The sequence below is a fragment of the Arachis stenosperma genome, chromosome 6, assembly GCF_014773155.1.
Source record: "Arachis stenosperma cultivar V10309 chromosome 6, arast.V10309.gnm1.PFL2, whole genome shotgun sequence".
Classification (NCBI taxonomy): Eukaryota; Viridiplantae; Streptophyta; class Magnoliopsida; order Fabales; family Fabaceae; genus Arachis; species Arachis stenosperma.
The window spans coordinates 3,948,484-3,961,872 of NC_080382.1; the positions used below are offsets into that span (position 1 = coordinate 3,948,484).

Genomic DNA, 13,389 nt, shown 5'->3' on the forward strand with positions numbered 1-13,389 from the left:
TTTATACTAATAATTAATTTTAATAGTTAATTTTAATATACACGTAACATAATTGATTATTTAATATTATATAATTAATTAAAACAAGGTTTGCACCATAATTATTATATTATATCTATCTTGATTCTTGAAGGTAATAGTAAAGTATCACACATCAACTACAATTAGTGTTAATTTTTTTTTGTTGTTGACAGTATTTTTTATTTAATAAATTAAAAATTAATTCGTCACAGATCTAAATTTTATTTAAAAATTTATGGTTAACTAATAAATTGATACAAATTCAAATTTTAAATATTTATTTAAGTAGATGAATAAATTAATCATATAACTAACTCAAGTTAGTTCAACTGGTGTTAACTTTAATTAGATGTTTATCATTAAACAGCACTTATACAGTAACATACCATTAATCTTGTTTAAATTAAGGTGACGTGTTGTAATAAGATGAGGACATGTGGTACTATTATTGTAACGCAGGATATGTCTTCATCCTCTAAGAGCAAAAAAAGGAGATTAAGACGAAAAAATAAGGATTAAATTCAATTTTTATAATGTGTTTAATATAAAATATATAAAATTAAATTATATTTTAATATTATATTTAGTTTAAAATAAATATAAAAATTGAAAGATAAATTTAAAATTTAAAAAATTAATAAAAATAATTAAAAAAAATATTATTATAATTTTTATTTTTATTTTTTAAAAAATTAATTTATGTATCCTTACTTTTTAAAAATATTAAAAAAATTAAAATTTTATATTCCAAAATTAAAATTTTAGTTTCAGCCTTTATTCATCAAATATCATACTTAGTCCTCATTTTTCGGTTACAATCCCAAAAACAAAACACAATCTAAAGTGTCTATTATAGACTCAACTAGCTTAGCTAGCTTTTTAATTGGTTCCTAAAATTCCTGAGTTTTGTGAATGATAGGCATTAGGCAGATTTGATTTATTTAATGAATATTATCCTTTAGAATCAAACAGTACTCATAACTCATGAGCCTTGAGGCCCTCCTGCCACTGAAATTCCTGGCTACTATTCAAACATCTTAGAATTCAGAAACTGAATCAAGTAAAGTAACCGACAAAAACTCATCAGTACTATTAAAGTTACTACACAATGTTTCTACAAAAGTATACTAAATCTAATTTGTTAAATTCTAAAAATTGAAATCTTTTTTACTAACAGTAATTTATGCAGTATGTAAATGTATGAATCTAGCTTGTATTTCGTCTTGATTCGTTTAACCATATTAACTAGAGGCAGCGCTGTATCTATGTTAATATTTGATACAATTACTATGTATAATCTATAGTCTAGGCAAGAATAATAAGAACTGAATTGAACAAGGAAGATAAGAGACTTGAGTTCATTTCTTTTGGTAACACAACATATCTTACATATATGATAAACTTGCTGAAAAGACATAAGAAAATAAAATGAGAAAATTAATTAATGACCATCATGATAGATCATCATCCTCTCCAAGAGAGATGTGAGATGGAAATCAATTCAATTATTTAAATAAAAGCCAAGCATCAGACTTGCCTAGATCAGAGGGCAGAACAGAACCCCCAGGTCAAAGGTCAAATGTCAGATCATCACTACTCTCTTATCTTTCTGGTGGTCTATATATATTTGGCCATGGCTCCAACAACCCCAGAATCTGTAGCAGTAAACACTTGAATGCTTCTCTTCTCATCTTCTTCTTTCTCTCTTTCTGCTGCTGCAGCAACAATTACACCCTCATGTTCATGGCAAATAAAGAATGGATAAGAAGATTATTGGATTTGTTGGGAATCATATATGAGATATCCCAACAAGGCAAAGATTTCTTAGTACGATGATATACTAAGTACAAGGAGCAGAGACGGATGATACCATGAACCATGCTCATATATATAGGGCTAAACAACATACAAACAATCTCAGCTACGTGGCCGGATTACATTATTAGTTATCACATAGTTGTTGTTTTCATAATTTTTTTTTAATTATGAGGTGATGTTTGATTTACTTTGTTAATATATTTATTTTTTTAAATGATGATTTAAACTGTTAATATAAAAAACAGTTTTTTTTTTTTTTTAAACAAAAGAAGTTCAACACATTACAGTGGAGCATATAAAGAAATATAAAAACATAAAGAGCTATCAATAGAAATCACTCAAATCCCTGGTATCTCCATTATTGCCATCAGCCTCCTACAGGATCACAATCACACTATTCTGTGTAGTTCAACTCCCTCCGTGTGTGAATTATCTCAATATCCGTTTTTTCATTCTTAAAAATTCGTGCATTGCGTTCTAACTAGATGTTCCAAATTATTGCAAAAAACACTGTCATCCACACTCTCTGTCCTTGTTGTCTATTGTGCATGCCATGCCAACTCTCAAACAGTTCTTTAATGGTTACAGGAATTACCCATTCTCTACAAAGTGACCTCAACCACTTGCACCACACCTGCCATGTAACCTCACACTGAAGAAATAAATGCTCTGCATATTCTACACAGTACACACATACTATCACTTAGAATGTTAACTCCTAATTTAGTCAACCTCTTCTTGGTGTTAACTCTACCAACTAGCACAAACCACCTAAAAAGCTCAATTCTCGGAGGTATGAAACCTTTCTAAAGGGAACTCGTGAAGCTATAGCTCGTAATCTCAGCCGACAACGTCTCTGATTGTATGGCCTGTATCACAGAGCTAGTTGAAAAGATACCTTTATTTTCAAACTTCCACACCATATTATCCTCCCGACCAGCTGACAACTTCACTGGCCTTAATCGTCTCATAGAGCTGATGGACAAGTTCCAACTCCCATTGAAACAACTCCCTCTTCCATTGAAAATTTCATATTCATTATAATCCATCTCGAAAACCACAATCCCCAATGACAATTCTTTGCTGGTTTGAAATAGAGTAGAGTCTTAGAAAATTCAGATTAAGAAAACCACTTTGAACTCAGTTATCTTTTCAAAACCTGAGTTTGCATACCATTATCTACTTTCATTGCTAAGCCATTAACCAATTTATTTCGAATCCGTAGTTCTTTTATATTCAGCTGACATATGTCTTTCTAAGACCCTTCTTTTATTAGTAAAAGCTGAATTGTTAGTTTTACATTCGAATTCAACTTATTGCATAAACAAATTATCTTCTTCTACAGCAGACAATTCTCTCTGTTTTTGCTGGTATAATTATATAATTAAATATATGCGTAAATTTTGAAGTATATAATTAAAATCATGCATTTGACATTTCAAACTATGTGGAAAGGAATATTCCAATTAGCAATTAGAATCTACCTGCTAAATTCATTATTGGACTGGAATCTGTGGTAACGGACCCCACTAAACGAAAACAAACATTACTAAAAATTATTAAGAAAGAGGGCATAATGCAGCAGGTAGTAGGTTAAATGTACTTAACTATATATAAACTAGTTTTTCTAATAATATCAACATATTTATTGAACCAACGAAGGTTAAAGTGTAGTAGGATTCCACTCTCAAGAAGAGAACCAAGATTCAGATTCTAGAAAGACAGTTAGTGGAATTGTTTCTTAACAGCAACAGTACTTGAAGGTAGAATTATTACTTTAAAATCAAAATCAAAATAATTAATTATTTAATATTCAAAAAATATTTTATGTACTACTTTTCGTCTATATTATATATGTACCCTCTTTATTTATGATATTAACTATTAGTAATAATATGTCAATAAATTATAATTCAAATGACATAATTTTTTATACTAATTTAAGAAGTTACAGGATCGAATTTCTTTATTTTTCGTTAGAAAAAAGACTATTAGTAATAATATAAAATATAAACAATTTATCTTTTATCATAAAAAATTAAAAATTAAAATAAATAAATAATGGTATGTGCTGGCAGCATACTGATGTTGGACAAGTGGCATGGATATTTTGATGTATGAACATGGTGGACCTTACCTGGCCATTTCTCTTGTCAGTTGATGACTAAAGCAAAGAGCACATACGCACCAATAATTTCATTTCATTGTTATGTATACCTACTTTTGTCGCATAATTAAATTGATCATAAGAAATTAATTAACCATTTAGTATTTTTCAATGAAACAAGAACTCACACCGACGCATATAACCTAATGCTGAATAGAGGCTATTTGATTCAAGATTTTTTTGACATTTTTAAAATTAATACCAACTCCATTGAACAAGAATGGAAAATTAATTAAAAGACTCGAATAAAATAAACGATTGTAAAGTACAATTTAAATTGAGAATGAGTTGGAGAATCGCTCTCTTTTACAAATGGATCAAGTGAATTGGTTGTCTCTCCCATAAAAATGAAAAAGTGAATCTTTATATAGAGAAATAAAAGTATTATGAAACTGTATGAGCCGTACCCTGGTTGCTGCTGTTATAAGAGTTCGGTTATTCCCTAGCTAGCTAGCTAATATCTACACAAACAATTATGGAGTACCTTTTAATCTCAAGTTAGTTAATAATACTAATAATAGATTAATGGGATTATGGTAGACCCAAATTTGAGTGGCCACTGTTCACTATCCAGTGGCTCACCATTAAGCATGTTTTAATACTTTGCAACTGCTAGTAGGGTAGACCTTTTCATTAAATATTCATTCTTATCCAAATGCATTGCAATTTAGCATGCTTCCATTATGTACAAAATGTTATTTTATTCAATATAGTGTTTTACTTTACAGAAAGCTAATATCCAATAACAAGATATGTATCATGGATCTGTACGGACATTCAAAAAACGTTTTTTTTTTTCTATTTAAATACAGCAGAAGCATATACGTGATTTTTTATATTATATATCGATTTTGCAGGTAATCTGATTATTTCAAGGCGTATCAGAAATTGTGAAGGTATTTAAGATAATTTCACGTCAGTTCTATGGCAAGTAAGGATACCTATAAAGAATTTTAATAATTAAATTAGTAAGTGTTTAATCAGATTTTTAGTAAAATAGAGTTGAGAGATATTTGAGTGTGATAGAGTATTTATATAATTGAGATGATAGTTTGACCATCACTTTAGAATTTTTTTATCTATAATGATGAGTAGTTATTATTTTTTCATGTTTAGAAAATTATTGTTATCCTACATTTCAAATAATAGGGAATTTATAGGTATGCACATTAGTGCAGTTAAGATGTCTTTCTTTTTGTACAAGTAAGGTTGAACATAGGCTGTGGTATCTATGCCCCAAGTAAGTTGGATAGGTTAACCCGTATAGTTTTTAAATTGATCCCCTTGGATCTGGACAACTTACACTGAGTTCATTAAAGATGGACCAGTTCTTTTGGGCCACGACTAACTATTTGAGCCATGGTATGAACAGTGTGCCTATTCGAGGTCGAATTTGGAGAAGTCAAATCTCGAGCAAGAATCTGGTTGTTTAAGCTAACAAGTCGCGATTTTACTAAGTTGAATAGTTGTTCGACTATCCGTCCCGAGTTGTTTTGATTCATACAAATTGGTTGGTTGGAGTTGGAGCCTTCAGAGTTGAAGTCATATTCTCAACGTGATTTGTAACTCCAAGTCGTCAGAAATCTCGACGTGATTGATATGTGTGTCATTTCAGCTGTTCGCGTACTTTTTCATTGCTTTGGTAATTGTGCCTATCTTTCAAATCAGAATGAGATGATCTTTTTGTTCCTGTTAGCCATTTATTTATAGCATTTTTCTTTTTATTCTTCATCTTTTTCAGTTTTTTAAAAAACTTTTAACATTCTTTACTCCTTCATCTTCATTGTCATTGTATCTTGTGATTTCATTAAGTGTTCTTCATCTTTTATCTTTCAGGTTAGTCTCCATTTTCTTTCTCATTGTATTTTTGTTATTACTTGTTGTTTTTGTCTGATTGATGTTCTTATGATGCTAATGCTTTGAAGATGAATGGATATTAAAAAAATAATTCCAAATAAAAATAATGATTTTTTTCTTTTAGTTGCCTTTCTTCTGGTTATGACTAGTTGTGTTGTGAGATTCCTACCCTGTCAGAGATAATGGTGTTGTCTTTGGTGCGGTAGCACCATCATTGTCATAGCCATATGTGTAAATTTTGGGTAATTAGTAAATAATTAACTAATAAATTAATTATTATTCAAAGAAATTAGGAAATTAAATTTAAAAAGTTAGAATGGTAAAAATAATTAAAATATGAATTTCGACACTAATTTTAATAGTTTTGGCCCAAAATTAGACTAACAGGTCGAACCGGTTAAACCGAACCCAAGGCCCATCATATAAAGCCAACAATCAGCTCCCTTCTCTTCGTTAAAATGGAATCACGTTGCAAGAGGAGAGATTGAAGGAGAGGTTTAAACCCTAACCCTCACTTTTAACTTCAATCCATCATATCTTTCAATCCAGAGCTCCGATTGATAAGCTATCAACGGCCATGCATTTGTATCGAAATTCTCTTCAAAATCATATAAAAATTGTGGTAAGGAATTTGATATTTTGTGCCCAATTCTTACTCTCTTCAATTTCATGATTTTGGGTATTATATGTTGAGGAATTTGGTGTTCTTGATGATTTAGGTGAACTCTAGTAGCAGAAAATCATTGAGTTTAGTCCATTTGACCTATGAATAACGATAAGAAAATCCTAACCCTTGTAAATTGGTGATTTAGTGAGTCATATATTGATTATTGTGATATTGTGTGAGTTAGATTGTGCTTCTTGTTCTTTTGGAGTCCAATTTTGTGGTTTGGAACGAGATTCCGATGTTGGAGCTTGCAAAGTTGGAAGTTTGTGACTTGGAACTTGTGAAGGAGAAGTGTTTTGAGGTATTTCGAGCTTAGGGAGGAATCGGTTAAGGTATAATTTTGATTTCTCGTAGTTAATGTTTAATGTCACGTGAAAACTTAGGTTAGATGCCATAGGATAAGCTTGAATGTGTTGAATTACTGGATTTGATGGGTTATATGTATCTATGTGTATGATGAGTAATGTGGATGAAATGTATATATAAAGGTGGTGCATGACATATATGATAGAATTAATGTGTATATATGTGAAGTGTATTGAATTTTGTTGAAGATGAGTTGAATATGGAGGTTACAAGCTAAGTGGTTGGGAGATTTGGTGAGTAAGAGACTAATATTTGGTGGCATATGTGAATATTGAGAATGATTTAGATTGTGAGTGGTTTAGTTTGTTTTGAGGATTTTGGAAAGTTAAATGTTTTGAAACTTTTGGTAAAAGCATATTTTTTTATCAAATTTTCTGGGTCATAACTTGACTTCTGGACTCCCAAATTTTATAAATTTGAATGAAAACTGGGTTTGTGAAGTTTACAACGTTCAAAGAAGGGACTAAAAATAATTTTTAACGAAAAAGTTATTTACATTTAAAGTTAGGAGTGTAAAACTGATTTTTTGGAATTTAGCAGTTTTTTTGCAAATTTTGATAGGTGCACGTGGACATGCACCCGATGTAGACCCCAGCTATGCCCAGACGTCCCGCATACACGGACATGTGCGTGCCTACGCCGAATGGGCCAAAGTACAGGCTCGCGTACGCGAGCAATGCTACGCGATGTGGGGATGTTTCCCTACCCAAGGGCTCGCGTATGCGAATAAGTGACGCGTACATGCACTTTCGCGTACACAGATATGGTATATGTAGGCGGAATCCCTATTGTCTGAAAATGTTGATTATAAGTTTTAAACCATTTCTCAAGCTTTCCAAACCCCCTGTAACCCTTGTTTAGGGTCCGTTAGTGAGTTTTTAAACTTTAGAACAAGGGTGAATAGGTTGAATGAGTTAAGAAAATATTGAGAAGGATTTGCAGAGTGACAATAAAATATTGAGTAAGAAGTAATTGATAAAGATAATGATAATAATGAAATGTTATTGAATTAAGAGATGATTAATGATGTTATTGACTATGAAGGAAGTAGAGTAAGGTGGAGGATGAACTTGAACATGAAATTGAATTTGATTGAGATATATGTTGAGATACTGGGTAAGATGCAATGGCGTTGTCCACTTGCTCCGGGAAAGAGATGGAGAAGAAGAATGACGAGAACTGAGTTTGATTATGAATTTGAATGAATATGAATGAATTGAAATGATATTGAGAATGAATTTTTGTGAATGAGATACCTGGTAGTGACAGTAGTAGAAGTTTGTCCCACTTGTCCTGGGTCAGTGATTGAGGTACCTGGGCAATAGCAGTAGTAGTGGTTTGTCTCACTTGTCCTAAGTCAATGATTGTGACGCCTGGGCAATAGTAGCAGTAGTGATTATTCCACATGCTATGCGTTGAGTTTGTAAACACCCGCCTGGATAGTATGCAATAGTAGTGGTTCAATCCACTTACTTTGGGTCAAGCGGGTAGTATGTGAGGAGTTGTGGCTCAGACCTACTTGCTCCGCAAGGTGGTGTTTCAGTCTAAGGTTAGCTACTAGAACATGTTGGATTGGCTATATAACCAATAGATGATATCATCAACCATAGGACATGCATACATCATATGCATTTATATGTTTTACTTGAGTGTGCATTACTTTGGTTTGCCTAATTGATTAACCATGATATCTGTTATTTGTTCTACTTGCTATAATTGCATTCTATCTGTGTTTTCTTTGCTTGTCTTGTTTGTCTTTGCAATTGAGAGATCCCTCATGCTGGAAGAGGTGACGCTGGGGGTAGTTCCACCGGTGATTTGGATGGTTGGAGGGGACTGGAAGTGAAATGCAGGTTAACATTAGATTAGAACTTGAATACCTTAGATAGTTTTACCTAATTTCTGGTTTAGTTGGATCTTAAGTTTTAACTTGAGTGTCGAAGTTCTAGGATTACTTCTGGCTTTTTCAAAACCTTTTATATTAACTATGCAGGCACCTTTATCATGCTAAGAACCCATAGTTCTCATTTATACATATTTCTGCTGTTTTTCAGATACAGGTCGAAAGGCACCCCGTTGAGCATTCTGAAAATTCTTGGAAGTGAAAAACTATTTTGTATATATATATATATATATATATATATATATATATATATATATATGTAAATAGATTCTCCGCCCTGTATTTATGTTTTATGTCCCTCTTAGAGGTTGATATGGAAAAATATGAGATTATATTATAGTTTGAGTTATGTTTTGGGTTGTATATATATTTACACTCTGGCCACCCTTAGTTTCATAGGTCAAGTCTGGAGCTTGATATTTGTATATTTTGGAACTCTGGTCTTTATGTATATAACTTATCCTTCTCTTTGATCTTTTTATCTGTTTTAAGTTTATTTGTACGAGTGTGACGCAACTTCTGTTACGCTTTTGTTTAACTTCTTTTCAAGGCTCCTAGTTAAAATTTCTTTCAACTATATTATATAAGTATTTTTGTTTTAGAGATTGTAGCGCCTCACCACTTCTGATTTACGTCCTAGGCGTAAAGCCCTATGTGGTAGGGTGTTACAATATGTGTTTACTATATTGAGTGTTTTGCATGCTGCCATTGTGGAATGAAGTGAAGATGAATAATTTTCATCTTTTGTCTTGGATTGTTGATGAGACTGACCTCTTTTACCAGTTATGTTACTCGTGTTTTTTTTTTGTAGGTGCCCAACCTCCGTGTCTCGGTTTGTAGCGTTTAAAATGCCTCCTAATGTGCCTGAGAACGTAATGTGGGTAGATATAACATTTTAGGAGTTCTCTCAATTATGGATAGAGAAACTTTTAAAAAGTTTTAACTTATTCATACCTTTTGCAGTGATAAGAATAAAGAGAAAAATTATGATCTATTGGCCTCTTAACTCGAGAAGAGAATGTTCTACCTTCTTCTCAACAACTCGGATCCCCACTTTATTTATGTCTATGAATGTTTCATCACTAGATTAAGTAATAAGGTCTCATATTTTGACTTTGAAATGGATGTCATTTTCGCTTGTAAGGTTGTCCCAACTCAATTTCATCCCAACTCTTGAACTTTTATGCATGACTACCAAATCCTATGTCCTTTCAACTTCCTATTTTTTTTTTAAAGTTTTCTTCTATTTCTTTCATCTCACTAAGCCTTTTAGTTTTTCCAAAAGACAACAATGAACTTCTTTCCAAGCTCAACAAGATTGAAAAGTGTTTATTATCTTTGAAGACTCTTTTCATGATTTCAAAAATTGCAATCCCGAAAAGACATATATATTTTACATTAATTTATGGTGACATAGCGATTACGAAATTAAAATAGAAAATGTGTGAGTTTAATTTCGTTCAAAGTGCCTTCAAAATTGATATACAATGCACAAGTTAAGGGTGATAGCGTTTCTCAGCTCTTCATTCACCGAGCTCATTAACGAGAAGGCGGAGAAGGAACTCTAACCAAGTATGGAAGATGATTTTCTCGATGAAATGTATAAAATATATACAACAGAAAATTATTACAAATTTGGTTGTTAATCATTTGTCACGATGCCTTGAAAATAATATGTTTTGCTTTTGGTTCGGAGAAATAAAAATTCTACGATTGTATGACATGAAAAGGTCTTGCGGTCCAGTCTATTGTACGGCCCATTAAGACCTTGAATGAGACCCAGGCCTAAACCTAAATTGATGAACTAAAGCCCAAACATGGCCCATTTAGTGTACGAGAAAAAAAAAAACGAATAAGAAAAGCGTGATTTCTTCGTATATATGATTTGGAATTGGAAACGAGCGTGCTGGGTTTGATGGTGAAACGACAACAGTGCATGCAGCTGAAGCACCGTTCACTGCTCAGTGCTCTCAGTACTCACACTCCCAACTCTGAACTCCGAAGACATAAATGAAATGACTGAGGTGTTTATACTGTTTACCCTTTACCCTCTCTTCTCTTTTTTCATTTAATCTTTCTGCTTTCCATTTCGTTATCTGTTTTAGATTTCAAAGTTTTTTTTTTTCCGATTCTGATATTTGATTCAATGATCAAAAATCGTTTAACCAAATGCTTTGAATGCATTCATTAGTTTTCCAATTAGGTGGGTTGGTCTGGAAGATGAGGGTTTCAGAATCGAAGCTACAAAAATTTATCTTTATGATTTGGCTTCACTGAAAATTTTGTGCTATTAACTACTTCGTATTCGTCGTATTCTTAACCTCGTAGTTTCAGAAAGATGGGAGGGCAAGGTTCTTTACCTGCTAACTGCTGTGTGATCCTATTTTTTCTGTCATGTGATTATGAATGATCTCGTAAATAGTGATGAAAGGATGATATTTTCTGGCACATTTTTCATTGTAGAATTCAATATTCATACACTGTAAGCTGATGAAGTTAATTTATCTGATGATGAGTAGTGCGTTTAGTAGTTTCATTAAAATGGGTTTGAATGACATTGAATGCGTTTAAGCACCCCATTATCTGTTTAAGTATTTGAGATGTGTCTATAGTGTACTAATTTTAAGCTCTTAATAGGATGCAGATAGGTATGCTCGGAGATAACTTGCTTTGACATGAATGGGAATAGAAATGGGTAAGAAGAGTTGCAATAGCGTTTATGCTGTGCTCAATTGTGATGACATCTTGCATGATATATTGATTCGTTTGCCGCCGTCAACTGTCCACAAACTCATTCTTGTATCAAAAAGATGGCTGCGTGTGGTAAGCAGTTCTTCATTTCGCCGTTGCTACTTGAGGAAGTGGGGACAGGATTTTCGACTTCTGGGTTTCTTTGTATGCAACTTTTTGTATCTTGGAAGACCCCGAGATGGCTACCGTCGCCCTAACTGGGAGCCCGCCCTGCCGTTCTTATCCACATGTGAAGAGGGTGATGATTTCAAGCTTTCTGGAATCCTCAAACAACTTGGCTACTTCATTGATTGTTCCAATGGCATTATTCTTTCCGGTCGCCATCCAAAGACATATTTTGTGTATAATACCATGACCAAGAAGAAATATCAACTCCCGGAACCCCAGCAGTTCTACAAAACTCTGTGCATGGCATTGATTGTTGAGGAATCCTTTGATGATGACCTCTGTTACAAGGTGATCCGTGCTAAATGTGAATGCAAACTTAGGGAACGCAACACTGTTTCCATCGAGACTTACTCGTCAAAAACAGGAAAATGGAAGCAATCCACTTTGATATGCTCTACATCATTTGCACTGCGCCCAAGGACAGTTGGTATGGTGGTTGGTGGGGTTGTACACTGGTTTGCAATGTGGGGAAAAATTGCTGTTTATGATCCACGTCTTGGCGACAGGTATATAGCATTGGTTAAACTACCATCGGGTACTTTATCACATGAATACGAAGAATGTGTTCTTGGGGAGTCTTCTGATGGTCTTTTGCAATATGGTCAGAGCAGTAACTTGGGTCTGGAGATATGGGTACTGGAGAAGGAAAGTGACAACCCTTCCCTTTACTGCAACTGCACTCGGCTGAAGTATAAGTGGGTTCAAAGGTGGAAACTAAATTTCAAAGTGATATGGAAGAAGAATCCACCTTTGAGTACACAGTCTAAAGAAGCTCAGATACTATCATTTCTTCCTCGGAATTCTAAAACTGTCTTCATCAGATCCGGGTCGAGCATTTTTCTATGTGATTTGGGGAACAAAATGGTAGAACCAGTAAACTACCAAGGTCGTGGAGCTGCCATTTCATGGGAATCAAGCAAAGTAGTTCCTTGCTTTCTACCAGCTTGGCCAGTATCTTCTTTATCTGAATAAGGTGGAAATCACTTCTGTAGTGATAAACCTCTCTTTGTGAATAGATAGATGCAACGACTATGTTTGTCCTTTTGTTTTTATGTGGATTAGGAAAATTAAAGACATTAATTTATTGGTAGGTAGGTGTATCTTGCTCCATGCTGCTGTTAAACAAGAAAGTGAGAAGTTGTTACTTCTAAGATCGTCATTCTGTTCTTTCTCAGCATAGAAAAATTGCAGATGAAACAGTCGCAACTCACTAACAACTTTAAACTAATGCTCTTTTAAAGATGAATATAGGAGAATGCTTTTTCACCCCCATTTTCGGTTACTTGAATGCAATATGGAATCTGGTTTTGTTTGCTGACAGCAGCTTATCTTGTGTGATTTTTATCTATATAAAACTGATAGCCTTACAACATCAAACTTTTTCATTGGTCAATTGTGCTTAAGATTGTAATATAGATAGTTCTCAGATTCATTTATATAAAAAAACCTATTAATAGGACTAGTTTAATATATATGTTTAGAAGGGCTTAATCTACTGCATTATTGGCAACTTTATAGTCATAAGCTAAAAATACCTAACAAGAAAGCACTGAAAAGAAATGAGAATGTGAATCAGTTAGATCTGACACAATGCCATAATATGCAACTTTTTGAATTCATTAGTCATTACTGCATTTTGGTGAAATTCCTATATTTTCTAGTTACAAAATC

The 13,389-nt window shown here is 33.1% G+C and overlaps 1 protein-coding gene across 2 annotated transcripts; it reads left to right on the plus strand.

The window, feature by feature from the left end:
* The first annotated feature begins 10,689 nt into the window (after positions 1-10,689).
* On the plus strand, positions 10,690-12,984 carry LOC130933144 (F-box protein At5g03970). Of its 2 annotated transcripts, none has more exons than XM_057862677.1 (2): positions 10,690-10,823; positions 11,437-12,984. In XM_057862677.1, the coding sequence occupies exon 2, from the start codon at positions 11,479-11,481 to the stop codon at positions 12,688-12,690; it is 1,212 nt and encodes a 403-aa protein (XP_057718660.1). In that variant the 5' UTR covers positions 10,690-10,823; positions 11,437-11,478; the 3' UTR covers positions 12,691-12,984. The 2 variants fall into 2 exon arrangements, with proteins under 2 accessions (XP_057718660.1, XP_057718661.1); XM_057862678.1 differs by having other exon boundaries at positions 10,717-10,823; positions 11,444-12,984.
* Positions 12,985-13,389: the final 405 nt, after the last annotated feature.